Here is a 22317-nt window from a genome sequence, read left to right as displayed (position 1 = left end):
TTAGTTGCTGAAAGTTCCCTTAGCTCCTAAAGTTTAGAGTGTTGGTTGCCCCTTCCCTAACGTTCTTAGTAAAGCGTAATACAAAATCAATGATATTATGATCACTATTCCCCAGGTTCCCCCCAACCTGTAGTTTTGATACCCTATCAGGTCTGTTGGTTAGGATAAGGTCCAGCAGTGCCCCCCCCCCCCTCTTGTTGGCTCCATGACTAGCTGCGAGAGGTAATTGTCTTTTGTAGTTGACAAGAACCTGCTACCTTTGAAGGACCTGCAGGTTTCTGCCCCCCAGTCAATATCTGGGTAATTGAAGTCCCCCATGATAAGTACTTCACCATGCTTTGAAGCTGCATCCATTTCACTTATCAGCATTTCCTCTGCTGCCTCCATTATATTTGGAGCCTTTTAACAAACCCCTAGTAATATTTTATTATTCTTTTTCCCTCCCCTTATCTCCACCCATAGGGACTCCACGTTTGCATTTGCGTTACTGATGTCATCTCGCAAGACAGGCTTGAGGCAAGAATTCACATACAAACCCCTCCCCCTTTTTTATTTATACGATCCTTTCTAAAAAGACTATAACCATCTATAGTAACAGCCCAGTCATAGCTACTGTCCAACCATGTCTCGCTGATACCCACTATATCATATTTCCGCTCCAACATCAAGAGTTCCAGTTCCTCCATTTTGTTTGTGAGACTCCTGGCATTTGTGTACATACACGTTATATGGTTTTCCCTGTCCGTATTCCTTTTGTTCTTATTCCCCAATCTCATTCCAGCCCCCATGGACTATGACTATGGACTATGACTCTTCCCAGCTCTCTATCTACACTGTCTATTTGCCCCGCACAAGTGTAGTTGCCCTCCCCCCAGGTCTCTAGTTTAAACACTCCTCCAACCTTCTAGCCATTTTTTCCCCCAAAACAGTTGCACCCTCCCCATTGAGGTGCAGCCCATCCCTACTGTAGAGCCTGTAGCCGACAGAGAAGTCAGCCCAGTTCTCCATGAACCCAAAACCCTCCTTCCTACACCAACTTTTGAGCCACTTATTTACCTCCCTGATCTCCCGCTGCTTTTCTGGTGTGGCACTGGTACAGGCTGTATTTCGGAGAAAACTACCTTTGAGGTCCTTGCCCTGAGCTTATGGCCTAAATCCCTGAAATCATTTTTTAAGGACCTTCCACCTACCTCTTACTTTGTCATTAGTGCCAATGTGGACCATGACCGCTGCTTCCTCACCAGCCCCTCCCAGTAATCTGTCAACCCGATCCGCAACATGCCGAACCCGAGCACCCGGCAAACAACACACTGTTCTGTATGCATGGTCTTTGTGACAGATTGCCCTGTCTGTTCCCCTAATAATGGAATCTCCCACTACCAGCACCTGTCTGACCTTGCCTGTGCTCCCATTACCATTCTTACTGGAGCAGACAGTCCCCTGGTTGCTAGAGGCCATGTCTTGCTGCAGCATTGCTACCCCAGAGCTGATATCCCCCTCATCCGCCAGCCTGGCAAACTTATTGGGGTGCACCAGATCAGGACTAGACTCCCTACAACTCTTCCCTCTACATGTTACCCAATTAGCTGCCCCCTCACTCTGCACCTCCATACTTCCCTCCCCACACCCATCTTCCCCAGAGAGTTTGTGCTCCAGGAGCAGCAAACTTTGCTCCATATTGTCAATTGCCCGCAGCCTTGAAACTTGCTCATTTAGATCCAGAATCTGGGCTTCCAGATGAGCAATTTACACACATCCCACACAGCAGTATTCCTCCTCGAACGGCTGTTCAAGGAAAGCATACATGACACAGGATGTACACTGTGTAGCAATGCCACTTATGGAGTCCATTGTTCTAATGGGGATTACAATAGAAATATGCACAGAAAGAAGGAAAGAAGAATTTACAGTCAAAGTAACACAAAATACAGCAGTTACCTGCTAAAGTCCCTCAAACCTAAGTCACACTCAAGACACTGCACACACTTCGGATCAATGCACACTCGCCACCAAGCTCCCACACTCGCTTTTCTGATGCTTTTTTTTTTAAAGGTTATCTGCCACAAACCTCTGCTGAGCTCACTGCAACAAGATCTGGCTGCAAACCACCAAACAAACTGACCACAGAAGTATATGAAGGCTGCTAATTAGATAGCCACACCCCACTATTAATTAGGCAGCACCTGTGACTATACTGTCTAGATAAGCAAGGTGAATGCCTCCCTATACCCCCCACACAATATACAGATTATGCAAGTAAAATACCTTCAGGCCGCGGTCACACGTACCGCTAGACATCCGTTCATAACGCGACGCTAGCGCACAGGGGGAGGTCCTGGGTCCGAACGCACATGCGTTTCCAGAGAAACGCATGCGATCGGCTTAACAATTGCATGCGTTTCCCTGGAAACGCATGTGCGTTCGGGCCCAGGACCTCCCCCTGTGCACTAGAGTTGCGTTATGACGGGCGCCTAGTGGTACGTGTGACCGCGGCCTCAGATCTACTTGGTTGCAATAAAACTCACACAATGAATATCAGGAAATAAAAATGTAGATGCACTTATCTATCTGTTACTGGATCCAAAAAGTACTCCTTCCCTTAAACGTAAGTCACACTCAAGACACTGCACACACTTCGGATCAATGCACACTCGCCACCAAGCTCCCACACTCGCTTTTCTGATGCTTTTTTTAAAGGTTATCTGCCACAAAACTCTGCTGAGCTCACTGCAACAAGATCTGGCTGCAAAACCCTTTTTTTTTTAATAAAAAAAAAAAAGAAACATTTATTTATAACGTATGGAAGTAAAGGCCGGAGACCATCATTGGCTCCATCTTGGCGTCCTGCACGGGTTATCTGGGAGCGGCCCCGCTTGACGGCGTTTTAGCGTTTCCTGTCATTAAGTGCTCGGCCGAGATGGAAGAAACAAGAGTTCACCCTCCTTTTGCTCCTCACACAGAAAACTTGTGAAGATCTCAAGGGGTTAACAATCTTCCTAAAAGCTGTGTCTGATAGTTTGAGGAGTGCAGATCTGAAAATGGGTTGGTTATATAGGGGGTTTTGATGTTAAATATGTAAAATTTCATTCAAAACTGTATTTATCCGCAAAATAGTCAATTCTGAAAACATGAAAAACCGATATTCCATTTGTAAGCCGCGCAACATCAAAATAAATTATCCAGACATTTCAAAAATTAAGAAAATGTAAAGGAGACATATGGGAAATGTTATTCAGTACTTATTTAGGTGGTAAATCTATCCGCCTGAAAACGAAATGATTTTGAATTTCAAAAAAAAAAAAATCAAAAATTCATCATTTTTTCAGTTTTTTGTAAATAAATGCAAAACTCATCAGCCAAAATTTACCTCTCAAATGAAGTACAACGTGTGGGGAAAAAACAATCTCAGAATCGCTTTGATAAGTAACAGTGTTCAAAAGTTATAACCATATAAAGAGACGCAAGTCAGAATCCAAAAAATGGGACTGAGCCTTAAGTAAAATTGTTTGGTCCTTAAGGAGTTAACAACTACCACAATGTAACATCCTCCAATACACTACAGTAAGACAGTTGCTACCGTGCATGCGTTCTGCACCCGGAAGAGACCAGTCACGTGACCTCTCCAAGCTCCGTCCCCTCAGTGTATACTGTTGTACTGTAGCTCAGGGACTCTCCAGTGGGCGGAGCTCTGCTGCGCGCTGTGTCCCTTATCCAGATTGGTCCTTGCCTATAGTAACCGAGCGACGCTGCGGGGCGGGGCTTAGTAACTGCTGGCTGGATGGTGACGGCGGAGTGTATGGGTGTTGTTGTGATAGCTGGCCATGGAAGGCTCCCGTGCACTTGGCTGCCTGTAAGCGGAGCAGCGGCGTCCTGCCCCCGGCACTTTCCCGTGCTGTAGCCGCCCAGTGATCGGGAAGATGAAGAAGATATTCGGCTTCGGGAGGAAGAAGAAGAGCGGCCCCCCCTCCAGCACCTCGGACACCGGCAGCGTGCTGTCTGCTGGCTATGAGCTCAAGGAGAAGGACCTCAGCAAGTTCCAGCGAGCTGCCTCCTCCGGAGACGTGGCCAAGATCAGGCAGCTGCTGCACAAGCAGGACATCAACCAGGCGGACAAGGAGAACAGGTCAGTAGTGGGGGTCCATAGCATAAGAACCACAAGCTCCAGCATGCCCAGTCACACGTATGGGGCCAATGTGACTCATGTGTTCTCTAGTTATTACCGAAGAACTTGGGATCTGTCTGACATTATAGTGAACAACATACTTCATAGATTGTCTGTCTCATAAATGGAGTGCAACGTAGGACCTATAGTGCCAGGGTAGCGTGGCACCACAGACCTCTAGTGTGTGGGTGCCAGGACAGCATAGAATCACAGACTACAAGTGCTGGGGCATTAGGACAGCATGGCACCACATACCTCCAGGCACTGTGGACATCTAGTGCCGGGGCATCTGGGCATCTTGGACCACCAGTGTCAGGGCAGCATGAAAATAATCAGACCTCCAGAAGTGCTGATGCTGGAGGAACCGGGGAGCCATCAAAGGAAGCTGGCTGTCATGGACCTCCGCTGTGGGAGGAAGCGGGGCGTCATGGACCTCCGCTGTGGGAGAAAGCGGGGCGTCGTGGGCCTCCGCTGTGGGAGAAAGCGGGGCGTCGTGGGCCTCCGCTGTGGGAGGAAGCGGGGCGTCGTGGGCCTCCGCTGTGGGAGGAAGCGGGGCGTCGTGGGCCTCCGCTGTGGGAGGAAGCGGGGCGTCGTGGGCCTCCGCTGTGGGAGGAAGCGGGGCGTCGTGGGCCTCCGCTGTGGGAGGAAGCGGGGCGTCGTGGGCCTCCGCTGTGGGAGGAAGCGGGGCGTTACACTGTTGCATGGGTTACACTCCTACATTGCTATCGCTGTAGTAACACCTTCATTACTCTGGAGTGAGAGAAATGGGTCAGACCCATAAATCTGCAGATAAGTCTGTAATGTGATTAGTTTGCAATCTTGTCAGGATGGGGCTACAGGGTGTCACTAATGACACTTCCCCTGCATCTCCAGTGTATACATTTCTGTGGTAACCACTCTCCTCTATTGTCCAGGGTGCCAGTTTTTCTGCCCTAGCTTGTCTTGTCCCAGAACAGATCCTCACTGTTATTCTTACATTCCAGTAAGCTGCATTCTGAAAGCTTCATACATCCGCTATATGTCATATACCTAGGATTGGCCATTAGGTTTTTTCACTATACTCTAGTAGATGAAAAGTAATTTCTGTAATTCTTATTACACTGCAACACCCTCATAATCAATTTTTAAAGAAGTAGGTGAAACAAACCTATAGTTTTTTGATCACAGCACATCAAGTTTGGTGCAGGGCACTCCTCCTTACTGCTGGTTCCTCATAGAAGCGCCAATGGTAGTGCCCTAATGTTGGCCCTAAAACCATCATCAAATGTGGTACAGAATCTGACAATAATACCCATGCTTGAACAGATGGGTACTTATTCCAAAATCCAACTGTGTTTTTCTTTTAGATTTTGATTCTGCAGGTTTCCTTGTGCTGTCCATATGAGACATCCCCTTTATTCTTTGGGTCAATACAATCAAAGAGATATATTAATAGTTGCAGTTGTGTTCTGTATAATATGGCATCTGCTCTGTGTGGAGAGGGCTCAGCTGGAGAGCCCTTACTAAACATCCTTTAATGATAATATGATGTAATAGTATGTCACATATCATTTATAGGGAGCTTATTCTAATGTTTTTATCCGGGAAAACTTCTTTATTTTCAATTTTGGACCTTAAATAGAGGTCCCCCCAAGTGCTATAATCGTCTGGAAGTAGATAGCGCAACAATGTACCATGATTTCCAACATAACTTTAGTTATCTGTGTTTCTGAGCAATTCCTGATTATTTTTTTTTCCGAATCCATATACTATATGGAATAGTAGTGCTCTGGGTGGTGAATATGGTCTGTTTGCACCAACTGCCTCATTAGCATACAGATTAAAATGAGAATTTCTCAGAAACTGCATAATGGCTAAAAAACAATACCGTAAATGTATGTTGGGAATGATAGGTCATTTCTTTGCTGCATGGCAATTTTAACACTTGGAGGATGTAAAAGACTACCTTTAAAGAATACCCTTACACCATTAATACCTACTGAAATAGGGTTAAAAGTCCTCCCCATATAACCTAAAATTATCTGCCACTATGTAAATGAGTATACAATGAGTCAAATTCTGAATAGAAGAGTGATGTTTCTCCAGGATGCCAATGAACCCTGCCTCGTTCTTTTGATTGACAGCTCAGTGACTCTTCTGATTTCAGCCTGAGCAGACAGGAAGTTCTCTCCTTGTCCACTTCCTGTCCTTACCAGAATGCTGTCCCTCTCACTGCATGTTGTATTTAGCAGTGAGCACTGTGTAGGAAACTGCATATCTTGTCACTATTTCTCCCACCCCAGAATAACAACATAGGCAAAGGCAGGAAAAATTGGGGGACTGATTTTACGTGTGGAAGGAAGCAGATTTGAGCTGGGATTGCTATACTGCACTTTTCAACAAAGGCATGTGGTTGGATGAGCAAGGCTTTTTGTGCCTTTTCTTGATGACAGGTTCCCTTTATAGGAAATCTACCACCTCATTTAACCACCAGTGCAGTTTAATACCTTTGTAATAGATTTGTTAAAATAGACTTTAGTTCTTATGGGAATTACGTTGAAGGGCTCCAGTGCTCCTAACCAGAGCACCTCCAAACTCCAACCCATTAAACTATTGTAATCCAACTGGAGCTACCTCATACCCCACCCCTCTACTTCTGGCTGCTTCAAGACCTGGCTGACTCAATTAGGAGGGGTAGGAGAGAGGAGCCAGTGGACAGGTTAGAAGTGCTGGGGGTGCTTTATAGAGGGTAAAGGAAGTGGTAGATTTTTGCTCCAAGACCCGGAGCATCACTGAGAGCAGAGACTCCATTGTGAGCCTCATCTTTAGGGGGATTGGCTCCCTGTAAAGTTATTTAAATGGGTCTGTCACTCTGATCGGAGTCTTTATATACTTTATATGGTGTCTCTTTCCTCTGGGACAATCCAGGCAACCATCGCTAATAAGGCAGATCTGGGCCCCCTCCATCTGCCAGTCTCTGTAAGTGGGTGTTGGTGGGTTGTTCTATGCACTATTGATTATGCTGTGAACACCAGGTTTAGTATCCTCATTTGACTTTCTAGGAAAAAGACCAGGGGTCTAAGGCGAAAGGCAAGGAGGATAAAGGGGAAAATGCTAGCAGGCTTGAGAAACCCGAAAAAGCAGAGAAATCTGAAGAGTAAAACGGCAAAGAAATGTAACATTTGTTTCCATTCAATGCCCGATATGTAAAGTTTGTATTGATAACTTCATGAGGGAAGAAAAAGTCTTTCATGGATGAGTTAAAATCTTTCATATAAGGCTACATTCACACACATGTATGGGGGATGTATGGGCTCAAGGCACCGTACAGGAGCGGTATAGTGCAGTACACGTGCGGCACCGTACCGCTCCATAGCCTGGGAAAAGATAGTACATGTTCTACCTTTTCCCGTTTTACGGCGCCGTGCGCCATATGTTCCTATGGAGAGGGGCGGGGTGAGCAGCGCTCACCTCCTCCTCTCCCTGCGCGCTGCGGTGTGCCTGCCGTGCTACGGTACGGCGGGCAACGCCTGTGTGAATGTAGCCTAAGAGAAAGTTGTTTCTTCTGTAGCAGCCATTAAAACATCTCCATGTAAGAAACCAAGACTTGAATTAAAATCGACAATCTGAAGACGAGGACAATGACACTGTCATGTTCAGTTGTGACTGAGGACCAAGGCTGCTCTCAGGACTCCACTACAACCGAGGACTCCAGACACATCTTCCAGACCGAAGACCTAGATCATTCAATTAATGCCCTCAGAAAAACTCTAGAGAATGAAGATATTATGTCGCCAAAATCTCTTAGGAGAGTCAAGTATAGACGATGTGTAACACAATATGTTGATATTAATCTGATGTGATAAATCATCATCTTGTTGATTGATCTGCTCCAGATACCTCATCTTTTGCTTGTGTTCTCCTTCTGGTGTGCAGAGCCATGTAACATGGTTGTTATAGAAACCTAATGCGTGTCAGGAGCAGCACTCTGACATAAGAACCCTCCACCCTGATTGTCTTTCAGTCATCTGTGCTGGTACATGTCTTCTGTACAATAGCTTGAATATGCTTTTGTGCCTCCATAAAACCGATACCAATAACCAAAAAAGTATAACTTTAATTTTTCTTTGTTCATGAATAAAAGGTTTACTATTCTATTTCTTTATTTAGATAACGCAAGTAATATGTCTGGTGACAAGACTTTCTGGTCCATCTCTGTGCTATCATAGGTTGCAATCCCTAGATCCATATTCCAAACCAATACCTATGTTATCTGGTATTGCTAAGCACATGTAGGTTTTCATAGCCTTGCACCTGTTCAGGGTGGACATGAGTTGCGATCTTCTGTTAAAATTGACCAGGTGAAATGATATTAATTCACTATGCTCAACTCTTCTGGGTGTCGCTGCAGAGTTCATATGCTAAGCAGTGAGAGTAAGGGTAACTTCACATGTAGCGTAATTCCGCATGCATCAGAAACCAGCAATGAACCAGTGAATGGACCTGAGGTGCAGTACAACATCCAACTTATAGACATGTGTGGTGCTGTTCATGAAAGAGAATGGCCATGTCCAGCCGCTTTAAATAATTTTGCTTCACATCTTCTCATTTTTATTTTCCAAACTTAATTACGGTATCTATTCTGTTTTTTTAGGACACCTTTGCATCTTTCTTGTGCAAATGGACATCAGGACGTGGTGAAGCTGTTAGTGGAAAACAAGGCAAAATTAAATGTCTGTGATAATGATAATCGATCTCCACTAATGAAGGTGTGAATTGATCTCGGGATAGTTCACTTCCTATTATGTGTCTTGAAATTTCTAAATGCTGTTGTTTTCTGTTATCAGGCTATACAGTGTCAACACGAAACATGTGCAACAGTTTTGCTAGAACATCAAGCTGATCCTAATATTGTGGATGTCAATGAAAATGCTGCGCTTCATCTTGCTGCCCTTATTCCATCAATGTCTATAGCCATTCAGCTGCTGGAACATGGTGCCAACATCAATGCAGTAAATAAGGTGATCATTGTGTTACATTAGTTTGGGAAGTCAAATTATTGTATGTACAGTGTAGCATTATATCATTACACTCCTGAGAAAACTATAGGTCAGTGGTGGCGAACCTGTGGCACTCGGGGCCCTTTCTGTGAGCACCCGGGCCATCACCCCAGAATGAAGTTCACCAGACAGAACTCAAAGAATCTTCCTGCAGAATCTTCCTACAATGATAGACGAATTTTCCTTCCTCTTTTCAACTGCGTTGGTGTCCTTAGGAGGCTCCACAATTGAAAGTTGTCAAAGAACAAGGAGAAATACATTATTGCTTAAATTGGTGCGCTGGCACTTTGCAATAAATAAGTGGCTTTTGGTTGAAGTTTGGGCACTCTAAAAGGTTGGCCATCACTGCTATAGGTTTTGAATCTTCCTAAATAGATTTTCTTCTCATGACAAGTGTATAGTCGTAGTGTTGGAATATGGTGACCCCAGTAAAGTGGAGGGTCCCGTTCTAGTCATTAATGAGGGACTTGGGGATGGCTTTCCTTAACAATTGGACCATAATAGCCTGTGTATTGTGGGACAACCTGAACCTCAACCTTCACAATGTTTGTAAACTCATACCAATCGTAAATGAATGAAGTTGACATTCATGTCTCTAAATGAAAGTTTCCATAGTCCTGATTGTCTGTATGTTCTGTGCCTTCATAAATCTGTACATTTCTTTCTCCAAGGATGGCTGTACACCACTTATTCTTGCTGTGACTGAAAATCATCAAGAAATGGTTGAGCTCTTAGTCAAAGAAGGAGCCGATATAAATTCAAGGGACAGCAGTGGAAGGTAAAAATATACCCGACAAGATGGACATAAAAAGTGACTTAGAATAAACAAATCTGTGGTAGCTTCACATGTTGCACCAATATCACATGCAAGATAAGTTGCAAGGAGAATACAGTGAATTTAGCCCTGTGGGACGGGGTTAGCAGTCTGAACAGCTGTGAGAAGGCCGAGGGAGCTTGACTAGTTGAGCATCCACGCCTTCTTGACTTTATCTAAGAAACAGAGCATGGTTAAAAGTTATTTTTTGTTGTTTGGTGTCCAGTTGCTGTGAATCTCCTGGAGCTGATCATAGTGAGATTTCCTTACTCTGGCCATTATAGATGGAAAATGATCCTGCAGCCACTGATACCATTAGGGTGTGTGGAAATGGCTAGACCAGAACTTGCATCCCCTTTAAGGATTTTGATAAGTTGTAAAGATGACAATTGACAATCTTTATTCCAGGACATCTTTAATGATTGCAGCAAGCAATGGTCACATCAGTTTAGTGAAGTACTTGCTCCAAAACAATGCCGATAGTTCCATAAAAGATCTGACTGGTTGGACTGCAGACGATTACGCTGTGAATGATGGCCATCATGCGTAAGTCTAATACGCTCACATTACATTGCTATTTTGTTGTTGTGGCAGAAGTGTCGCTTACGTGCATCTTGGGGAGTGACTACGGTATATTAATAATTAAAAAATTAGTTGTTCTTGCAACATTCTATAACTCTGTATTACTTATTAATACGCTGTTAACCAGTTGTGAAATTAATTGAATTCATTATTGATTAATTATAGTTATGCTGGTATCAAGTATTTATCTTTTATTGTTCCTTCAATCCTTTATTTATTTATATGTAACACAGATTTAAATATATTTTACTCTTTTTATGTTTCTTTTTTGTCTGTTTTTTCTTTTGCAGATGTTCACAGCTGATTTTTGAACATAGCTCAAAGACCAAGCATAACATATCCCCCTATTGTGGACCTAGCAAGAAGAAGGGCATATCAATGTTTGGCAGGCCAGAGAAAACAGTGGGTGGTGGATTTACACTGGGGAGTCCAGCCACAGATAAAGAAGGTAATGGCGCCCTATTTTTTTACCATGGGGTTTAGGAGTCTTGCACTTTAAGGAGTATGTATTTGCATAGTGCTTGACATACACAGGATATGCATGATAGATGTGGGTCAGACCGCTCGGACCTGCACCTCTCTTGAAAATGGGGGTCTGCTGTGCAGCCACTCTGCATTTATGTCCGTGGGAGCACAGAGTCTATTTACTTGGCTATTTTTGGCACCCCTATAGACTTGAATGAAAATTGGGCAAACACTGCTACATGTGTGGCCAACACTTTATTTTGCCCAGCCATGGGAATGGGTCAGTGGACAATTGTTTAAGAGAAGGTGGGAACCATGTCTAACAAGTATTTATAACATATACTTTTATATGTTTAAAGCTTTTGACCACCCTGACTAACAATGCCTGCTGACAAAGGGTTACAAGTCCTCCCCATATCACCTAAAATTAGCTGCCAGTGAAGCACTGTACCTTAATTACTTACATTTTACTGACTCTTATCTGCTGGCTCCGACTCGACTTTCTCCCAGGCTGGCAGTGAACCACAACCCCTTATTGTGACTGACACCTCTGTCTCTGCAAATCACTGTCCTGCCTCCTTGTACTGAGGGAGTATCTGCTAATATTCCAATACAGACATTTAAACCTCTATTAACTTATAGTAAATATTGTATCAATTTTTTACAAGGTGCTTTGTGTTATCTTCATGTCATGTGACCAGAGTGACATTAGCGCAGGTCCTTTAGCCTTCTAACAATAGCAAACTGTACCCAATATATGTGATCACATGAAATAACAGCAGCCTCCATGGAGGATATAGAGGAGTAGAAGTTCATGGAGGCTACTGTGACTTCATGTGGTCAGATACATACATGCATGGGGTACACTTTGCTATTGTTAACAGGCTAAAAGACCCAAGATGATGTACCCTGTTCACATGACATGGACTGTAACCAGTAATGAGGCATAAGGAGGAGTAGATGGGATAGGCCGGATGAGCAGGACGCGCCCCTTTTGATGCCAGGTTATATAAGATAAAAGGTGATTTATGCGGATGTAAGGTAAACAATTTTTAGCTAACAGAAAGGTGTCAGTTAATAGGGCTCTATAGAAACCTGTCACTGTCTGTTTATGTGAAAATGTGGTGACAGGTTCCCTTTAAAGTAGACATGACAGCAGAATTTTACCTCCAAAGCCAGAATGCCTTCTGGTAAAGGGTTACTAGTCCTCCCCATATCACCTAAAATTAGCTGCCAGTGAGGCACTGTACCTTAATTAGACATTTTTCTAATATGCAAATTGGCATGCTTGGCAAGATGTGAATGTTTTCTCCCAGGCTGCTAGTGAACCATGAGCCCTAATTTTGGCTGACAGCTCTATGACTCTTCAAATCTCAGGAACTGCCCTGTCTACGTGGTTCTTATTGACAGGTCTCACTGCTGTACGGAACCAGTACTTGGGAGACATATAAAGCTTTCTTTAATTATAGGAAATATTGTGTCAAATTATTTACACAGTGCCTATTGTTACATGTACGTCGTATGAACAGGGTGATGTCATCTAAGGTCCTTTTCCCCCTAAAAGTTGACATATCTACCCCATGTATGTATCTGATCACATGATATCACAGCATGCCTCTGTGGACTTCTACTTCTCCCCATGTATCCATGGAGGCATGCTGGGATATCATGTGATCAGATATATACATGGGGTACATTTTGCAAATGTGAAGGGTAAAGAACCTTGGATGACCTCACCCTGGTCACATGACATGAAGTCCTGATTAGTGAATAGGCATAAGGCATGGGGAGAAGTAGATGGGAGAGGCCTGTTGAGCAGGACACACCCCCTCTGATGACAGGTAATATAACATAAAGTTGATTTTACAGCAATGTGAGGGAGACAATTTTTTGCTAAAAAAGGGTGTCAATAAGTTCATAGGGATCTATGGGAACCTGTCACTAGCTGTTTTTGTGAAAATGTGGTGACCGGTTCCCTTTAAAACAAATTGTACAGAAAGGCATCTGCACATGTATTTGCAATCCTTGCTGCAATGGGATGGGTATTCTATCAATACGCATGGGCCTTGGACTACCGTTTCTGCCTGTCTTTACATATTACGGTTTGGAAATATGTTATTTCAAGTTAAATGACTCTTGTCACCTTTTGGATGGTGGAATTGTTATCATCTGTGTATATGATTATTGAATTTCATGTGTAATATATATGTGTGTATATATATATATATATATATATATATATATATATATATATATATATATATATATATATATATATAATTTGTTAGTGGCAGTCCATCGTGTGTTGTTCTATGTATTGTTAATCATTTTAAATATTTTTAATTGTGGAGCATGTCGGTTTTGAGTACACAACTCTTTTTATTTCAGTTTGGATGTGTTTTATTTGTTTTGATATATATTTATTAGTGTTGCCAGCCCTTTATCTTTGTGGTTGTTATGATTACATATATTAGCATTTGTAATAGGAGATAAAAACCAGTAGTAGTTAATTAGTATGTCGGCATAATAAATGTTGTGTATTATCCTCTGTACAGTGATCTTTTCGGCTTCATTTTGTTTTCTGAATTGTAAGAGATCATTGTGTCAGTATTCTAGTGTATCTGAGGGGTGACTAGTGCTGGCATACAATTCTGTGCCAAACTCTACATCACATAGAATTGAGCTATAACATGCAATGGTTTGCAGGCTTTAGTGAGAGCCACTCCGCTGCCAGCCAGTTCGCAAGTAATTGCGGTTATTACAGGGCTTTTTCTCAAACAAACTGTTGTATAAGTCCTTCTAATTCTCCCCCATAGAGTTCAATTACATTTTTTGTATAGCTGCAATATAAAACTAACATTTTTCCAATATACCTTCACTTCCTTATTGCAGCTGTTTGTTTGCTAATCCTCTGCTTTTTGATTCTCTGTCTTTCTACCTTCTGCCAAGCATTTTGGTTGCTAAAGACCATCCACAGGGTACAACTCTACAGACTTGAGGGTCAGCAAATGGTTAAGGGATGGGGCTATGTAGTGTGGTCGTCGTCACTGCTCAGTAATTACAGGAAGCAGCTCCTCATGTCTACTCTGGCCAGTGTACACTCTGCTCTTATGTTCCCACACAAGGTGCACCTTTTCTACTGCAGCTGCTCAGTTCAATAATCTAGTATGCACAGAATATCAATATGAGCTTCTAGTGGTAGAGAAGAGAGCTCAACATCATGGAAAGTGAGGGAAGCTGCTCTGTTCTCGGTGCCCTTAGCTGATATCACAACCAGGAAGTGCCCGACCACTTCAGGAGAAGTTGAAGAGGATTTTATAAGTGGAGCTGATATATCTCAATCTAGGAACAAGCCAGCAGCATGATATAGATATTGTTGGAATTGTTATCAAAGGCTCCCTCCAGCTGCACTAAAACTTCTTTGGGCCATGTAGCATAGAAGTTGTGCTTTTATAGAGTATTTGCATTTGTACTAACCTGTATTTCTATGTGACATGAATGTGAAAAGCCTGTTTTCTTCATCCATGGGTTCAGTGAGATGTCCTAGGATAATGTTTACATGTACAAAAGGAGTAAAGAGACAGCTTTATAAAAGCACAACTCTGAAATACAGTTTATACCAGCAAGTATGGAGACAAAAAGCCACATTTATTTGCTGCACTTGGGGGTGTGCCTTTTCATTTAGATTTTTAATGCAAAGTGACTCCAATGAAAATGTGCTGACATTTGGAAATAGTGGATTATAAGGTTAGGTTAGTAAGCGCATTAGCTCTTATTACTCAGATCCTGACTGACAGTAAGCTTGTGCTGCACTTTTTTTTTCTTTCTCCCCCTACTAGTTTATTGGTTCCCATGGACACATAAAACATGTTAAAAGAGACCATCTTAGGCTGCATTCACACGGCTGTTGGGGGACCCATATATATGGCCGCAGGCTGGTGGCCTTATATACGTTCCCAAAGGCCGGCAATGAGCGCATGGATTGGTATGGTGCGGTACTGTACTGCTCCGTACATGGGGAAAAGATAGGACATGTGTACACTGTGTGCACCTCCTCTCTCTCTAGGACGTAGTCTTTATAATATTATACAAGACATCACCAATAAATATTGTAAATATATTCACTGATATTTAGTGAGGAAACCATCCACTTTTACATGTTTTGCATAACTCAATTAAGCAATGAATCAAAAAGAATTTTAGAAGATCTTTATGGGAAATAAAAATAATGTTATTGGCAATGTGAAGTGGCATTGGGGCTGAGTGCCCAGGACCCCTCCAGTGAGCCAGAGTGGAGTTCCTGGCAAGTGTGCCCCTAGCTCATATAATCTCTTTGGGGCAATAGTTGGTCATTCATGTAAACCCTTGAATAATTGCTTTTATTTTCTTTTTGTTTGCCCAGGAGCTGATGACCTTTCTCAAGCTGAGTCTGAATCCAGGTATAAGCATGTATAGATAATACATATATCTTTTACATATCTTTTTAAATTTTTAGGTTATTGATGCTGCTAGTACAAACCTCAAAATTTTGTGTAGTTCAGTCTAGGTTAGATACTTTATGCACCTCACATGCAGCCTTTGATGTTTAGATGGCTACACACCACGCACCATGTCTGATTTGCCACTTTTTCATTTCCCCATCCCATACCCATCTTCTGTAATCTTCTCTCAGTATGTTTTAGCCAGTGGTGCACTGAATGCTCCGCCAGTAATTTATTCACGCCCCGGTCCGACTGGCACGCCTACACAGTGTTCAGTAAGCCGGTGACGTCTCCGCTTCTCGCGCTATGTGTGATCTGCTATGAGAATTGCAGAATTGCAATGGTATTTATTGCTTTGCTGTGGCAGTAATAATTTCTGGGTTGGTATTTTGCGCTGTACTGTGGTTGTTGGTGCTTCTAGGTTGCTGGTTACTAATGCTTCCCCTTAAAGTTGAGCAGTATGATAGAATGGCCCTTGGACCAATAAATGTTGCTCACCCCTGGCCTAAATCCTTAGATCAGGAAAACTGCCATTTATAGCAAATCACAACTCTGACTCCACCAAAATTGTCTCTGACTTTTCGACTCGGACTCCGCAGCCCTGGTCATTCATTTGTGCCATCACATACAGATCCTCACACTAGTAAGCTAATAATATTTACATATGCCTAATAATGATTCAAAAACACCATATAGTATTATAGTATCTTTTTTTTTTTTTTGAGGGTGGCAGATCAAAATACTACTAAAGGGCCAACAGAGATGGTTGTCTCCAATAAAGTGTCAAGTGGGGGTGTACATCAGCTACACAGTCTCTGTAGTTACTGAAGTTTACATATCTATAGGACGCGTAATTCTTTTTTTGATGACTGCCTTTTATCATGTATCATTTTATTTGGTGCATTGTGAGAATCCTATATGCAGTTTCCCAAGAAAATATGTATATACTTTTTTGTTTTCGGCTTTTCTTTTTTTAGCCGTCCCTCTGAAGAACCTGATTCTTGGCCTACTTCTGATGAAGATGACTTAGATTTTAGTCCAAAGGTATTGGTTTTATTCTCAATTAATAGTTGCATGGACTATGGTTAAAATGGTTTCTTCTCACCTCATGACTATGGAGTGATTTTTTTTTTTTAATAGCTAAATGGGTGAGTTTTAATATAAAAGAGGGGATTCTAGAAGGTATATGTCATAGCATAAATGAGGGGACTGATCATTTAGTAGTGTAGAAGCTAATGAAAGAGTCCCTTTAATGTTAATGTTTCAGTGTTAAAGGTAATTAAAATGACCACCATCACACAAGTAAACACAAGTTCTGCCCTAAACATGCAGCGGACAGCAGTCACTGTACCTCAAGACCTGCGTAATCACACCTTCAGTCATCAGGGATGTGAATGGAGAAGTAGAGAAGGAAAGTAGAGAATGTGGGCAGCATGGTGGCTCCGTGGATAGCTTTACAGCCTTGCAGTGCTGTGGTCCTGGGTTCAAGTTCCACCCAGGTCAATATCTGCAAAGAGTTTTTATGTTCTCTCCGTGTTGGCGTGGGTTTCCTCTGGGTCCTCCGGTTTCCTTGCACACTCCAGGTCGATTAGATTGTGAACCCCGTGGGGACAGGGATCGATTTTGCAAGCTCTGTGCAGCGCTATATAAATATAGAATTATTATTATTAAACCTATCAAAGATACCATCTTAGCTCAGTGCCTCAAAAGCTTTCTAGGATAGTGCACACATACACTGCTGAAGGGATAACAAGGAGATGCAAGTCATTGTGAGGGACATAGGCCCACATTTATCACTACTGCAGTTTGCCTCAGTAATGTGCTGAGTGCTCTGGATTATTAAATACTGCCGCTCAGTCTTCAGTAATCTGGTGCTCCCTGCACGTATTTAAAAAAAAAATTTCTTAACTTTTCTTTTTTTTTAACAGAAGACTGAAAAACCAAGTTTAAAGCAACTCCTACATACAAAGAAGAACAGTAAGTACTTGGCCACTTATTTGCAAGTAACTTCCTTTGAAATTTGTAGTGTGTAACTGACTTGTGTTTGTTTCTTTTGATGTAGTTATAGAGAAGGCTAGTTTTACCTCAGTACAGCCTAAAGGCTTTACTCTGGAGAGTAACTCATATAGTGAAGAAGACTCTGTTCATGATAGTGAAGATGAAGGTTCAAACATTCAGTCCCCTCCTAAGCCCTTCCCTCAGGCCCACTCCTTTCCTCTTCCTGAGTCCATTAAATCTGGCTCTCTTACAAAACCTTCCCAGCCGGCTTCTGCCCCCCTCATCGGAGTACATAAGGTAAAATGTGTATTAACTGCTGTAATTAATTTGTCTTATTTTGCTTTTCTTGTGCCTGCTTGTGGACTATTTAAATTCACAAGGGAAAGACAAATCAGAGACCCAAGTCAGGAAAAAAACAATCTCGGAAGGTAATTTAGACTCTACAAAGAAACAACATGAGGATGAAGAAGTGCAAAATGATGATGAAAACTGTGAAGATGATGATGAACAAGTTGAGGACGAAGATGAAAAAGAAGCTAAAGACTGTGAGGAGGAGGAGGAAGAAGACTGTGAAGTTGAAGAGAATGATGAAGGTGAGGAGGAAGAAGACTGTGAAGTTGAAGAGAATGAAGATGAAGAAGAGGAGGAAGAAGACTGTGAAGTTGAAGAGAATGAAGATGAAGAAGAGGAGGAAGAAGACTGTGAAGTTGAAGATGAAGAAGAGGAGGAAGAGCAAGAGGAGCAAGATGATGATAATGCAGATGAAGTATCTCAAAGTCATAGAGAGAGTTCAGAATGTGACAAACATGTGGGCCAAGATGGTGAATCTGGTATAAAAGACTCTCAGAATGAAGCTGCCCATGTACCTGAAGGTGCTGCATGTACTTCTGGATGTGGCAGTGTTATTGAGTTAGATTGTCCAGATACTCATGAGGTTCCAGTGTCTCTAATATTGGGGTCACTTGAAGAAGAAGATGATGAAAATGAAACATCCCCAATGCAAAGCGAAGTGACCATGTTAAAAAGCTGTTTGAAGTCAAATGTACAAAGCCATAAACAGGTTACTTTTACCAACACAAGAGAAGACTGTAATAAGGAAACATGCATTGCTGTAGACCGTGTAACAAACAGTGAAGATGTTCATGATCAAAGACAGAATGACACTTTTCAGAATTCCAGTGATCTCATTGAACAGTTAGATTCTGATGTTAGTATGATCAATACAGCGGGTGTGGAAGGCTCAGATACAAGGGTAGTCGGGAAGCATGTGAGTAAACGCTGAACGTAGACATTTCTCTAGAGAAGTAGTTTGTACTTTCCTTTCAGTAGGTAATAGATTAGACTTTTTTCCCTCTGTGCTGTCTCTTCTAGTCTTACACTATCCTTTGTGATAATGTTTTTGTGTTTAATCTTAAAACTGTATAGACACTCGGCATTCTATATTATTTTCTATGTCCTTTTATATTTGAATATTGGAGCTCATCTTTCATAAACTTAAATGGAGTTGTAGTACTTGGACACACCACATATTTATCTGCCTGTGGCACTATCCGTTGGGTGGTCTCAGTGCCAGACGCTTTCTATGACAACTGATGTGGTTGGACCCTCATCAGTTCTATGAATCGGTCATCGATATCAAATCCCTTTTAGGTCTTACTTGGTATTCCAAAACATATTAATTGATATCATCCTATCCTTCTGCCTATGACGTGCTTGTATGTGTGTCTTTTCAATGCAAATTTTCATTTATTAAGTTTTATTTAATCTGACATTCAAATTTTTTATTACGAATCGCTATTTTCTTTTTCAGGATGAGTCTTTTTCTGACGATGAAGTTGATGATAAAAGTGCTAAAAAGCCCCTTAGGGCAGATACTGCTCATATAGAGAAGGTACAAGCTAGTGGAGATGGCATTGGCAGAAAAGGTTTGTGTTTGTATATGATAATTCGCATGATGAAACTGAAAGATTGTTGTATCTTCTATGTATATTGCTTATTGTAAACCGTCAGCCCATGACAACTTAGTGTTAAGGTACCTAAATGATTAGCGCTAATCTGTAAACTGTAAAATGCAAATCTACTGTAAATTTACAGCAGTTACATTAGGAGTTAAATTCTTAACCTTCTTATAAATTATGCACCTTGTGGGTAATTCTGACAAATTATATGTCTGTTTTAAATCTATAGTTGCATTAATGACAGAACTTGGATTTGAAGATGATGATGTTGAATCTCCTTGGGACTCCGAGGTAGGATTGTAACAGTTGTACATAGTCTCCCACCATTACATGGCCTAAAATTATTTTAAAATTATGTATGGGAGATTTTTATATAATAGTCATAAATTCAGGCAAACAAGTGCTAGTAATCTTTGCATTATACAAATAATTCTAAAGACAACAATTAAAGGGTTTGATATTCAGATGTTTTGTTTTGAAACCGGATAATGAATATTTTATTATTATTATTATTGTTGGTCAGTGGCACTGCCTTAATGCCATTTCAATTGTTATCATACAGACTTGCCACCTTGTAGTTATGTGCACTACTTTTTCCCATTTTGCAATTTACTTTATGGTGATGAAACTGGATAGTATCACTCCGGCATCAGTCGGTGTTTAGGTAGTTTGGTTGCTAGAGAATAGGAACTTTCTCCTAGAAATGTTTTCCTAGAATCCCAGTGGTAGAGGATAGTTTTGTGGAAATCGTAACAATCCAGTATGGTGCAAAGAATACCCTGTGCAGTTCAGTTGTATGAGCCGTGTTCCAATACAATAAATTGCGCAAAAGACACAGAGAATTATGTCAGACAATGCTTTCTGTGCTGGATATCCACATAACACTTACAGGGTGTCACAGAGACGGACATAAACACAGATGAAAACAACGGATTTTTACAGTCCAAAAGATTGTCGGTGTAAATAAACCCTACAATTTCCTATTAAAAATACAAAAGTGAGAACTGAAGATTTATTAATTGTATGTTTTGACTATAACTTTTTGTTATTTAGTCTGCATCAGAGAGCCCAAGAAAGCAATCTGCTAGTGATGTAGCTCCACCTTCTGTTCAGACCCATATGCAGTGCATCTCAGAAGAATCACATGAAGGTAATACCCTATCAATATTTGACCTGTATTATAATGAAAGCTTAGAATAACCTAGAATACGAGTATAGAATAAATAACTGCTGGACCCTCCTTACATTTCTTATCTCCTGTGATCCAATTTAGCTTTAAATTAAAGTACTGGGAAAACATGGATTGATCGGATCTCAGGAGATCAGCTATTTACTTCTCACTGCCCGGTTATGGCTTTAAAGGGAATCTACCATCAAAATCATACCTGATAAATCAGGGACACTTAATCATAGATCCAGGCACTGTGACTGTGGTAATTTCTATGATATATATACATACATACATACATATGTTATTTATTCATAATATATCCGTGCTGCAGATTCACAGGTTCCTGTAGTGGGCATGAGTACTTCCCCCTCCTGCAGTGTGCTGAAACTGCTGCAGTGAGATTACATCAGGCAGAAGGTAGGGGAAGTGCTAATGGAGCATGGGGAGGAGACAGTCTAACAGCCTGTGAAGACAGATCATAGAGGGGCTAGGGTAGCCCCTCAGGCTCACTACCATAATTTTAAAAGTTGAAGAAGGAGACATTAGATAACAAATATAAGAATATTACCACTGTTGATCTATGGGTATGTGTCCTTGCTTGATTTTGATGTTAGATTTCCTTTAACCCCTTAACGCTCTGCGCCGTAGCTCTACGGCGCAGAGGTATAAGGGATGTATGAAGAGGGCTCACGGGCTGAGTCCTCTTCATACAGAGGTGGGGGTTTTTGCATTTTGCACAAAACCCCCACCGCTAATAACCGCGGTCGGTGCTTGCACCGATCGCGGCTATTAACCCCCTAAACGCCGCCGGCAAAGTCGCCGGCGGCGTTTAAAAGACGGCGGCGCGTGGGCGCCGCCATCTTTTTTTCGATCGCCACGCCCCCGAACGTCATCGGGGGGCGGCGATCAGTTGCCATGGTAGCCTCGTGTCTTCTTTTGACACGAGGCTATCTGGCAGCTGCATATTCGTTACAATGAGCCAGTGGCTCATTGTAATGAATGTGCTGCAAAAATGCCATATATTGCAATACAGAAGTATTGCAGTATATGGTAGCAGCGATCTGACTATCTAGGGTTAATGTACCCTAGATGGTCTAAAAGATAGTGAAAAAAAAAAGAAAAAAAAAAGTTTAAAAAATAAAAAAAATTAATAAAATATTAAAAGTTCAAATCACCCCCCTTTCCCTAGAACGGATATAAAACATAACAAACAGTAAAAATCACAGACATATTAGGTATTGCCGCGTCCCAAAATGCCCGATCTATCAAAATATAAAAACGGTTACGGCCGGCGGTGACCTCCGAGGCGGGAAATGGCGCCCAAATGTCCGAAATGCGACTTTTACACCTTTTTACATAACATAAAAAATGAAATAAAAAATGATCAAAATGTCGCACAGACCTCAAAATGGTAGCAATGAAAACGTCGCCTCATTTCGCAAAAAATGACCCCTCACACATCTCCGTGCGCCAAAGTATGAAAAAGTTATTAGCGTCAGAAGATGGCAAAAAATTTTTTTTCTTTTTTGTACACATTCGTTTAATTTTTGAAAATGTATTAAAACACAATAAAACCTATATAAATTTGGTATCACCGCGATCGCACCGAACCAAAGAATAAAGTAGGCATGTTATTTGGAGCGAAGA

At 41.8% G+C, this 22317-nt stretch overlaps 1 protein-coding gene across 6 annotated transcripts in view; it reads left to right on the top strand.

Annotated features, from left to right (window-relative positions):
* Positions 1-3620: 3620 nt before the first annotated feature.
* The window catches only part of ANKRD26 (ankyrin repeat domain containing 26), a 59705-nt gene continuing 41008 nt past the window's right edge, over positions 3621-22317 (top strand). For 3 of the 6 annotated variants that reach the window (XM_072146973.1, XM_072146971.1, XM_072146970.1), the window contains exons 1-13: positions 3622-4123; positions 8796-8910; positions 8989-9162; positions 9873-9979; positions 10424-10561; positions 10888-11045; positions 15465-15501; positions 16521-16587; positions 17472-17520; positions 17922-18808; positions 19352-19466; positions 19729-19790; positions 20553-20649. In XM_072146973.1, the coding sequence (XP_072003074.1) occupies positions 3918-4123; positions 8796-8910; positions 8989-9162; positions 9873-9979; positions 10424-10561; positions 10888-11045; positions 15465-15501; positions 16521-16587; positions 17472-17520; positions 17922-18808; positions 19352-19466; positions 19729-19790; positions 20553-20649 (2212 nt within the window). In that variant the 5' untranslated portion in view covers positions 3622-3917. Of the gene's footprint in view, positions 4124-8795; positions 8911-8988; positions 9163-9872; positions 9980-10423; positions 10562-10887; positions 11046-15464; positions 15502-16520; positions 16588-17471; positions 17521-17605; positions 17839-17921; positions 18809-19351; positions 19467-19728; positions 19791-20552; positions 20650-22317 lie in introns of all 6 variants that reach the window. The other 3 variants (XM_072146972.1, XM_072146975.1, XM_072146974.1) reach the window with 3 other exon arrangements.

Source organism: Engystomops pustulosus, chromosome 4, assembly GCF_040894005.1.
Source record: "Engystomops pustulosus chromosome 4, aEngPut4.maternal, whole genome shotgun sequence".
Classification (NCBI taxonomy): domain Eukaryota; kingdom Metazoa; phylum Chordata; class Amphibia; order Anura; family Leptodactylidae; genus Engystomops; species Engystomops pustulosus.
The sequence above is the reverse complement of the archived record's forward strand: the minus strand, read 5'-3'. Positions and strand labels throughout refer to the sequence as shown.